This window comes from Castor canadensis, chromosome 14 (genome assembly GCF_047511655.1).
Source record: "Castor canadensis chromosome 14, mCasCan1.hap1v2, whole genome shotgun sequence".
In the NCBI taxonomy this organism is placed as follows: Eukaryota; Metazoa; Chordata; class Mammalia; order Rodentia; family Castoridae; genus Castor; species Castor canadensis.
In genome coordinates this window covers 27,865,266-27,877,470 of record NC_133399.1, presented here as the reverse complement: position 1 = coordinate 27,877,470, position 12,205 = coordinate 27,865,266, and the positions used below count along the sequence as shown (strand labels likewise).

Genomic DNA, 12,205 nt, shown 5'->3' with positions numbered 1-12,205 from the left:
GATAATACTATCCATATCATCCTGGCTACCCATTCTGACTCCAATCTCCACACATTGCTCTTGGCTGACATCTGTTTTATATCCAACACAGTGCCAAAGATGAAGCAAAAAATCTAACATATATCTCAGAATTCCATCTCCTGGGACTCTCAGAGGATCCAGACTTCCAGCGCATCCTGTTTGGAGGATTCCTGTCCATGTACCTGGTCACCTTGCTTGGAAACCTGCTCATTATCCTAATTGTCAGCTTTGACTCCCACCTCCACACCCCCATGTACTTCTTCCTCTCCAACCTGTCCTTGGCTGACATGTGTTTCATCTCCACCACAGTCCCAAAGATGATCGCAGGCATCCATATTCACATCAGAGTCATCTCCTATGTGGGCTGCTTAACTCAGATGTCTTTTTTGTCACTTTTTGCATGTATGGATAGTCTGCTTCTCACTGCGATGGCCTATGACCGCTTCGTGGCCATCTGTCACCCTTTGCATTACTCAGTCATCATGAGCCCTCGCCTTTGTGTCTTCTTAGCTCTGATGTCTTTTTCAGTTAGTGCTTTTGAATCCCAGCTGCACAATTTGATTGTATTACAACTGACCTGCTTCAAAGGTGTAGAAATTGCTCATTTCTTCTGTCATCCTTCTCAACTCCTTAACCTTGCCTGTACTTACAGTTTCAGCAACAACATAGTCATGTATGTGATTGGTGTCATATGTGGTGTTTTCCCCATCTCTGGGATCAGTTTCTCTTACTGTAAAATTGTTTCATCTGTTTTGAAAATTCCATCATCTCATGGAAGGTATAAAGCCTTCTCTACCTGTGGGTCTCATCTGTCTGTTGTTTGCTTATATTATGGAACAGGGCTTGGGGAGTACTTTGGTTCTGTTGTGTCACATTCTCCAAGAAACAATGCAGTGGCCTCACTGATGTACACAGTGGTCACCCCCATGCTGAATCCCTTCATCTACAGCCTGAGGAACAGGGACATCAGTAGTGCCCTGAAAAGACTGAAGAGTAGGACAGTCTAATCTCAGGTACTATGGCATCCATTTAGGGAATAAGTACAAATGGTACAATAACTGCCTCATTGGGCACATTATTTTTGAAATTTAAGGATGTAATTCCTCATCATTTTTATTTTTCATGAATATAAATTGACAGGGATAATGGGTAGAGAATTGGAATTTTTCTCAATGGGTTTGAAGTTTTAATTATGAAAGTAACTATGCACTCAAAATGATTGATTTGGTACATTGCTACTATGTAAATTTTACCACAATAGATGGAAATGAAAAGTTGATGGAACTTTAAGGAAAAGGAATAAATGAACAGAATGACTAATATACATGTACTTTATCCTGACTAGTGAAAGATCTAAAAACCTTTTGTAGACATTCCTTTTCTCCTAACTTCTTCTTCCTCCATTATTAGACATTCCTGGCAGTTTGGCATAATATGAGCCAATTTGGTTAATTATGATCTCAGTGTATTCAAGCACTAAATTATACAGTAGTCAATAATCAATCAGCCCTTCATTTTGATGGTTACAATTAAGTCAAACTTAATTGTAGTAGAATTACCTTTAATTCTACTTAATTGTAGAAGAATACCTTTGCATTCTTCTCCTGTGTGTTGTCCATGTCATGAAACTCCTCTCTGATACTGTTCAGATCAATTCTGGAGACAGAGACTGTGCCTTCACTGGGCCTGAAAGAGATGAAGGTGTAGTCTTGATCACAACCTGTATGAGATGAAGCAGAGGAAGAGGATTGATGAAGGAAGGACTTTTTGCAACAACCCTATAAACTATGTAATTATTACCTCCATTTTATGGTGAGGATACTACCCAGGTATGTTTGCATTTGGCATTTTCCCCAAACATTAAGTCACCATCAGTACTGAGATTGAACCCAGGGCATTACACATGCTAGGCAAGTTCTGTAATACTGAGCTGCATCCTTAGTGTACTTTTCCTAAGTAAAGCATAGTGTGATCTTGCTAATAAATCAAAAAATGCCTTCAGCTGAAGTAAAGGAATTGCAATCTATGTATCTGAAAAGATTCATGCAAAAATATGTTAACTAGTCACAAGTAGGATTGGAGCTCCCCAGGATGTAAAATTCTCGACTAGATATAAAAGTTTATTATCAGAAAAATGATGAAACAGTATTTGTAAGTCACTGGGTATTACAGAATAAAATCAGAGATAGAACTGTCTTTCATGCTAGATATTTTATATGACTGACTACAATTGACAAAATCAAACCTGTATAGATACCAAAGGTGTTTCTTGTCATTAATTATTTTTAACCTTTCAAATGAATAAAATGCACTCATGCAACATTAGTGATCAGTGATGTCACTATTTGCATCTGATGAGCCCCTATTTATCAAAATTTGAAAGTTACCAAAACAAAAGGTGGATGGATATATCACATAACTTTTAAAAACAAAGAATTGTACATGAGAAGTTTAATTCTCAAGGGGAAGATCAGAAATTCAGTGAATGAAGAAACACCTAGAACATAAGAATGTTTTCAGATCATGAGCTATCAGATCTGACTGAATGTCCAGATCATGGAATTAGCCCTCAATAAGTATTTTAAATATTGTTAGCATTGGTTCCATTTTCTTAGAACAAAATAAGGTTTACTTTCTGCAATTAATATATGTTAATGAAAAGAAAAAACATAAAATCCAGTAAAAATAAATAAAATAAGGGATATTTGAATGTTTCTTAATATCTGTTAATTAAAATGATTTTTTCTTAAAAGGCTTTTGAGTCTAGTTTAAACTTTCTTAAAAGCATAGACTAAAGTTTACCACAACCATGGCTTTCCTAACTGCAATATTCTTGATCTTCTAACACAGGTCATTTCAGTGTCTCTATGATAGGTGTGTACAGATGGAGGTGAATAACACATATACTAACAGAGCAAGATTTCTAGAAGAGTGGGTTTCATGCAACTGAGAAATGTTGTTAAAAATCTATAGACCTCATGTGTGAACACATTATTTCTGAATACTTAAATTTAAAAGTTCTGGAAACCTGTTTACTCTTTTCCATCCTTGTTTCTCCTGCAAATAATGTCCAATAAGTTTAGAACAAAAAACTAATAAAAGTTTCATAATTACAGCTCATGAGCTTCTAAAACAATCTAGAGCATCAGCCTATTCATTTTTTGTGTGTTGCAGTCCATGTGCCTGGTCATGGTGTATGGAAACCTCATCATGATCTGAACCACCATTTATGACTCCTACCTCAACATCCTCGTGTACTTCTTCCTCCCCACATTGCCCTTTGCAGGTTTCATCAGTTTTATCTCCACCAAAATCCCAAAGATGATTGTGAATATCTAATGTCACAATACAGTCATATCTGAAAAACATATAGGTGGCTTTTTTTCTAATTCCTAGACATATGGATGATATGCTTCTGACTGTGATAACCTATGGCTAGTGTGTGGCCATTTGTCCTGTCACCCACTGCATTACCAGATCATCATGACAATAGCCTCTACATTTTCTTATTTTCATGTCATTTTCATTTTGCCTTTTGTGCTCATAGCTTTTGTTAAATTATGATTTGATTACATTATAATTTAACTGCTTAAAGGCTGTGGAAATTTCCCATTTCTTCTATGCCTTAGCTTTTGTTTCTTCTCAGCTCCTTAACCTTTCCTGTTCTGAGACCTTTGATTAGCCTTGTCAAGTATTTTGCTGCTGCCATATTTTATGCTCCTCACATCCTGGAGATAGTTACCTTTTTGTTTTTCTCTCTTTTTTAACGTACTAATTGAATGCAAGGCATTATGTTTGCCGGACGAGTGCTAGGGTCTAACTAACTTTTTCCAGGTTGTGCTCAATCCATGATTCTCCTTCCTGTACCTCCAGAGTACCTTGGATTACAACCACAATACCTGGCTGTCATCTGAAACCCACCACATTGCTAACAGATAGTCTATCTTTGTAGGTAAGGAAAACATAGCCATATTATAAATAAAGGCAAATTAAAATGCATCCATTATTTGGTGGAATGTTTGATGACTGAGGGAATGATGACTCCAATTCAAATACATTTCATTCCATTATCAAATGATCAAATCAATAAGTAAACCCATGGCTATTCAACTTTCTTCTATTTAACACACACAACATTTATGGTTTCCTCATCCAGTCATGAACTTCATCCATTCCATCCCAAAGCCATTTCTAATAAACCCTCAAGATTTCAACAAATCTGTTAAGATTATTTAGAACACAATGAAGCCTTGTCCATTAAAACACTATGAAAAAGTAAATAAAAGTACAAGTTAATTCTAGTCTTTTAAATGTATTGACAGGGATATGCACATACTGATTTTCACTTATTGATAATTGTTACTGTTCAAACCATCCAAATTATGGTAAAATGGACAATGAGAACCAATTAGAATAATTCTTTCCTTTTGTTAAGTAACTGCAACTCAGAAGTGCCTCATTTTCAAATGTTATACATCAATTAAAAGCCTACTATCACGGAAGACTAACATGACAAATTTAGTTGAATTAAGCATTGGTCTAGGGTTCATGGAGACATAAGATTCAACATCTTTCAGACTCCAAATTTCTTTCACCTTGAGTTAAATGAGAGAAGCTGCTATTCATATTTCCAGAAGCAAGAGTGGCATTTTTCCAGTAAGTTCCTTGTTTTCATTTTACTATTTTAAGTGTTGTGATCACCCCTAGTGTTTTCATGAGGCAAGATCTGGTTCCTGGTGGCTGATAATTTCACAGCATGATGCTTTACTAAAACTGTCTCCAGAAACTTTTTCTAGTCATATTTAGTTCCAGCATATTTATCTTCAAGATATTTCAATGAGGTTGGGCCAATAAAAGAAACAGCTTATTAAAATTTCGGTAGACTTTGTTAAAGGAAATTATTTTAATTAATGTGGCTATTGCACTACTACCATTCTTGAACTCAAAAAATACATTCCTTCTAATTTGTGCTGAGAACATTGATTTATTTAAGTTAGACTTAAATAAATGTTTCTAAACCTTCTTGTTATTATTTCAAATTCTTTTTTAACAAGGACAAGCACATGCTTCCTACACTAGTTTGCACCCCCTTTAAGTGAATTTATCTTTGTATTTTTCATAGAACCTTTAACTAGTTCCACGCCCATCAGTGAAATTGAACAAGGTGGTTATATTTTCAGGGAGCAATGATTTGATCTCTGGTTCACTAATGATCTCTGGTTTATTTTTCCATGTTTTTCACAAAGAAAATCTAAAATTAGCGTGTTTTACCTTTACTAGTGGAGGCAGGCTGTATTCACCAGCATATCCTAGAGGAAGGTCAGGTCTTCCTGGATATCCACACGTGGTTACAACTAGGCTGGCAGAGCAGTCAACAACTTATACAAATGTATAAAATGAAAATAAAACACAAAGCATAAAAAATAAAATTGTTTCCTCCATTCTGAGAATCTCTGCATTGAGTGGAAAATATATATCTTACTCCATGTGGGGGTCTCTCCTGTCAGTAGTTTGCTTATTTTATGGAACAAACACTGGCACATACTTGGTTTGGGTATATCACAATCTCCCAGATAAGGTAAAGTGGATTCAGCCGTTTCCACTGCGATCACTCCTATGCTGAATCCCCTTATCTACAGCCTGAGGATCATGGACATTAAAAGTGACTTTAGGCTGCTCCACAGCAGAACACGCTAGTCTCAGGAACTGTGGCACCCAGGTTAAATATCTAATAGAAAAGATAGCAATGCAAACATCTAGACCTGTAAATTCTACCTCGTCTGTCTCACTACATATCAAGTTTAACAGCTGTAATTTGTCACCATGTTTCACAGTAGAAAGGGGGCAGTACAAGTGTGGTAGGAATGGGGAGATTTTTATGACAGGGGATGGGTTTGGGAAGATGAAAATTTTCTGGAAATGCATGTTGGCAATGGACAAAGTACAATGTGAGTAAGAGACACTGCACTGTGAATTTGCAATAGTAAATTTTCATTTAAAATGGTCAATATTGCACGTTTTTGAAACTTAAATTTTACCATAATAGAAATGGAAATAAAAAGCAAATGAATCTTAACGAAAAAGAAATGAGTGGCACATATTTGCTACCTCCTATGTAGAGGAAAATTCCCATATCATTTATGGACAATTTTTTATCACCTTCAGCCATTAATATCATGAAGTCTTTAGAGGGTGAGAAACCTGGACTAATTTGGCTGATTTTGAGTTCTGTACATTTAGACCCTGAGGTCATAAAGTTGTCAACAATCAGCCTGTGCTTCCAAACTTTCTGTTTGATGGCTTCTTTCCAGTAGACATCTTATGTGTGCCTCCTCCTCCCATGGTTGTCTGCATAAGGAAGTTTCTATCTCAGACTGTGATCATATAAATTCTGATGTTAAAAACCTTGGTCTCTATTGGGCATCAGGCAGCAGATGGGCATTGGGTCTGTGCTTCTTGGCCATGAGCCACCACAGATGCACTGCAAATTAGTAAGCTCTGAGAGAAAATGGCAGAATGACTGTCAGAGTATTTTGCCTCATCAGCAGTATGTAATGCTCTTCTGGTAAGCAGATGACAGGTTGATGCACAAAATTCCAATGTGAGGAATGTGAACTTTATATTTAAGTTTATTGATTGGACACCCCAGCAAGGCTTATGTAAATTTTGCTTTCTTTGGATACTGATTCTACTTCCCAAAAGCATGTCATCCACAAAAGCAGAAAACAAGTCTCACTAAACTGTTTACTACAGATGGTACATGAAGATGAGGATGAGGATGAAAATTAGAATAAGGATTGTACCCACTGCATTGTAAACCACTATTGAGAGACTGAGATCCTAACTCTGAGTTATGGGTCTATGTAGACCATTTCAACTCATCTGTATAGTTTTCCCCAGGTTAGACAGGACACATTATTTTATTTCTAGAAAAGAAAAGAGCACACAGTGAAATCCCTGTGTACAATGAATTTCACTAATAGAAAAAGAAAAGAGTACCATTTTAATGTAACTTGTGTTTTAGTTTATACTTAAAACTCCAAAGTATGGTATTAATCAAACTCTTATTATAGACACAGACTAATTCTGGCATGTTTTCTTCTTGAACACTCAACTAACTAGTCATTTCACATCTCTGTCACTCCATGATGAGACCCTTCCTCACTGTCCTCTTCTCTTTGGGCATTTATGATACACAACAGGACAGATGCATGTGTGGCCCTGCTGAAACAATTAGAGGGATAGCTGAGCTTGTAGGAAAGAAAATAGCACAGAAAGGAAAGGCACATGATGACTTAGCACTGACCTCTGTCCTTTACCACTCCTGGGTATTCTTGCAGATGTCCACCTCCTCTTACATACTTGTAATCAGCCCTCTCAAACTCTACAGAATATTGGAAGTCAGGTGTTGATTCTTTACCACTCAGGAAACTGGGAAGTGTTTTCAAAGGCCCCAAGTTGGACACATGGTTAGTACATCTGTATCTGTGCTTAAAACTTTCTGATTATTGGCAAATGATGAAAAAGGTTAATGCGTCTTATCCAGAGACTGAGAATTGAATCTGAATCTTGTTATGTCAACTTTTTACTTCTGTGAAAAAGAGCAGATTGCTAAATGTCTCTGAGACTTGATATTATCAACTTAGATGATATTGTCATCTGAGTTGACTTCCAGTGGAAGAAACTACACTGAGGGCTGGTGAAGTGGCTCAAGTGATAGAGGTCCTGCCTAACAAGCATGAGGCCCTGAGTTCAAAACAGAGCCCAACCAAAAAATAAAGAGTGAATTGAGTAACGATTAAATAGATGAGTCCTTCCTATGTAATTAATATGTGGTGAATGAATAAAAGAAAGACAAAATAAAAATTAGATAGTGTTAAGAGTAGTAATGATAAGATGAGTCTTCATAACATTCTAGAAAAATACCCCATAATGTGAATTTGCCATTTTTCTATTTCTGTGACAGGGTATTTTCTTTTGTTGTTTTGTTTTTATAATTTATAGCCTTCTCATATTATAAAATTGTTTCCTCTATTCTATTCATCATTGGTGGGAAATATAAAACATTTTCCACAGGTCACCTATCAGTTGTTTGCTTATTTTGTGAGAAAAGTGTTTGAGTATACCTTGGATCAGCTTAATCACCTTCTCCCAGAAAGGGTATGGTGTCCCCTGAGATGTAGGCTATTGTCCCCCTATGCTGAATCCCTTCAATATCTTGAGTATCACAGATATTTAAAATGATCTGAGCAGGAGTCACAACAGTAAAGTCTAAGATAACCAGTTTTAGCATATACTAGAATATATTAAATTGATGCTATCAATATTCTGTCATTGATGTTCACTGGCCCAGTCATTTTCCTCTTTCACTGGGGGATATACATCACAGGGGAGAGATATAGGTGATCCCTGTTTCATCTACTGTATAAGATGTAGCCATAGATCACAGGGAAATGCCACAGAGAGTATACACATGAAAATTTTCAGGAATATCTTTTTAATTAGCATAGATTGATTGTACAACTAAAAGGTTTTATTATGGTATTTCCATATGTGCCTATAATGTATGTTGATCATATTCAGACCTTAATAAATCTTTCTTACCTTCTCTAATCATCCTCTTCCACATTCTAGCAGGCCCTTTTTACTTCCATGTTCATTATTTTCCTAGATTACATATATGAGAGAATATGCCATACTTATCTTCATGAGACTGACTTGTGTCACTTAATATGGTAATCTCCAGTTCCAACCCATTCTCCTGCAAATGACATAATTTTGTTCTTTTTTGGGTGAGAAAATCTCCATTGTGTATATTAACCACATTTTCTATATCCATTCATCTCTTTATGGGTACCTAAGTTGATCCCATACCTTGGATATTCTGAATAGTGCTGCAATAAACATGGGTATGTAAGTATCTTGATAGTAAAATGAGTTTAATACCTTTGGATATACATACCCAGAGGGGTATGGCTGAATCATATGGAAGTTTTTTTTTTAATTTTGGAAGAACTTCCACAATGATTTCCATAGTGTCAGAACTAACTTACATTCTTACCAACAGTGAATAAGAGTTCATTTTTCCTCACATATTCGTCAACACTTATTGAGTTTTTTCTTTATTATAACAACGTTAGTTGGGTGAGATGGAATCTTGATATATATTTGATTTTTATTTCCAGATTATTAAGGATGTTGAAGATTTTTCTTCATGAAGTTATTGGCCATTTGTATTTCTCCACATGAAAACTGTCTTTTCAATTCCATTGCCCACTTATTGATTGGACTACTTGCTATTTTGTTGTTTAAATTTTGAGCTCTTTATATTTCTGGATATTAATGCTCTGATAGAAGAATAACTGAAAAAAGATATTCTCCCATTTTATAAGTTCTGTCTTCGCTCTGTTGTTTCTTTTGCAGTGCAGAAACTTTTCAATTTGATGAAATCCCATATATCAATTCTTGTTCTTGTTTCCTAGGCTTTTGGAATCCTAACCATAAAGTCATTACCTATGCCTACATCATGAAATGTTTCTCCTTTATTTTCCTCTAGTAGTTTCAAAGTTTCATGACTTACCTTAAAACTTTGATACATTTTAGTTTATTTTTGCATGGGAAGAGATATATGGATCTAGTTTATATGTTCTACATGTGCACATCCAGTTTTACTACCACCATTTTCCCATTTTTATTGGAATATATTCATTGTATGGGGGAGTTCATTGTGACAATTCTGAATAAGTTTACATTGTACATTGGATGGATCACCCCTAGCATCTCCCCCTACCCTGCAACCCTCTCCCTAATCCACTTAAAGCAATCACAAGAGATTTCATCATTCTACTTTGCATATGTATATGAAGCCCCTCAACCATATTATCTCACTTTCATCTCCTCCATTCACCCTCACCCTCCCACAAGTACCCCTGGACATGCTGTACCTATTTTATAGTCCTTTCTTTCATCATTAATTCCAAAGTCAATATTCAAAGGCTACCATCATTTTTTAAAGAAGTTCTTCTTCTAATATGTGTTTTTGACATCTTTGTCAAGAATCAGATGACTGTAGTTGCTTGAGGTTATTTCTATACATTATATTCTATTCCACTTATCTATGGGTTCTTTTTTTGTATGTGTACCATGCAATTTTGGTTAACATGGTTTGAAGTAAGGCATTGTGATACTTTCAACATTACTATTTTTTCTCAGGATTTCTTTGACTATTTAAGATCTTTTACTTTTGCATAATAAGTTTAGGATATTTTTCACTTTCTGTTAAGAAGGTCAGTGGAATTTTGATGAGAATTATATTAAATTCATATATAGTTCATGGCAATATGATATGACCATTTAAATAATTATTCTTCTGATCCATGAAAAAAGGAGCAGTTTCCAACTTGTCATGTTGCCTACCATTTTGTTCTAAAGTGCTTTATAGTTTATGTCTGCATATTTTATATTTCTGAGACTATTTTGAATGGAATGATTTTCCTTACTTCTTTTTTGCAGTTCAGAGGATAGAATTCAGATTCTTGTGAATACTAAACAAGAACACTACCCCTTGTATAACAATCCCTAGACCACTAGTTTTTGTTTTTGTTTTTCAGAAAGGGTCTTGTCACTTATGCTTGGACTGGTCTTAAAAAGTTTGGGTTTGTCATAAATGAGAAACACTGTTAAAGCTATATGGACCTGAAGTTTCACCTCCAGTCTGTGTGTGTCCTTGCCAGTGAGATGAGGTTTTTATACACAGCAAAAAGCTAGGTCTTATTTTTTAAATCTGTCAGTCTTTTAATTGGAGTGTTAAGATCAATTACATTTATGGTGTTTATTTTAAAATATATACTAATTTCTTCCTTATTTATTTTAGAAGCTTTATGGTGTGCTACATTAATAAAGTTTGATTCATAATTCTCATCTGTTGATAAATTCTCTTAATGAGATTTATTCTTTCCTTAACTTTCATGCTGTGTATACATTTCTCCCCCTTCTGGGTGAAGTTTTCCTTTAAGTGTGTGGTGTAATGCTGTCTTAGTGATCATGAATTGCTTTACTTTATGCTTAAGATGGAAAATCTTTCTTTATACTTTGATTATAAAGAAAATTGTGCTTACTACAGTAAAATAAAATAACTTACTTGGCAGTTATTTTATTTAGCTGTTTGAAACATATCAGTCCCTGCTCTCTTGGCCTTTGTTATTTCTTTTTTTTAATTATTCATCTATTCACATATGCATACATTTTTGGGTCATTTCTCCCCCACACTCTTCTCCCCCTCCTCTCTCACTTCCAGGCAGAATCTGTTCAGCCTTTATCTCTAATTTTGTTGAAGAGAACACATAAGCATAATAAGGAAGACAAAGCATTTTTGCTAGTTGAGTTAAGGATAGCTATACAGAGAGATTCCTAGCATTACTTTCGTGTACACATGTGTTACAAACCATGTTGATTCATCTCTAACTGATCTTTACAATGGTTACTGATTCCCTTCTCATGTTAACCTCTGTCACTTTAAGGTTTCTGAATTAGTTCCTCTGGAGTGGGGACATGGCCTTTGTTATTTCTTATTTCATTTATAATGCCTTAATAATATGAAGGTCTTTAACATTTCTTTTGAGAAATCCCCTTTTATTCTAGCAGGTTTGCCTTTGAAAAGCAAACAAGAAGTTCCACAGTATGACTGAGGTATAGAAGTGTCACTTTTTGAATAAGAAGAGTCAAGGTAACAAAGGACAAACAATTTTACAGAGAGAGAAAGAAAAGAAGAGAGAGAGAGAGACAGAAAGAAAGAAAAGAGAGAAAGAAGGAAAGGAAGGAAGGAAGAATATTGGGAATCATGATAAAGGTTCAGGATAGTTGAAATCCACAAAAAACAGAAAGGGTATGCAGATAAAAATAGGAAATAGCCTGAAGTTCCAGCCCAGTTCCCCAGAGAGCTAAAGCCACAACTCAAAGTTAAGGCATACAGTCCTGGTGACAACAGACTGGCAGTCCTAGCACAAGATAGTCCCACCAGCTCTCAAAACCCTTGAAGCCAATGTGGGAATCTGGTATCTCAATGGCTCCTCCTGTGTGGCAGGCAAGCATTGAAGAAAAATCCCACTTAGTTATCCCTATACCACAGATATCCAGTTAGATGCCATCTTGAAAGGGGCCTGTTTTTTAGCCAGAGATATTCTGG

The 12,205-nt window shown here is 35.6% G+C and overlaps 1 protein-coding gene across 1 annotated transcript in view; it reads left to right on the top strand.

Annotated features, from left to right (window-relative positions):
* Positions 1–1,028, top strand: part of LOC109689076 (olfactory receptor 7E178-like) — a 32,046-nt gene extending 31,018 nt beyond the window's left edge. Inside the window, exon 3 of the mRNA XM_020167772.2 lies at positions 92–1,028. Within this exon, the coding sequence (XP_020023361.2) occupies positions 92–1,028 (937 nt within the window). The remainder of the gene's footprint in view (positions 1–91) is intronic.
* Positions 1,029–12,205: the final 11,177 nt, after the last annotated feature.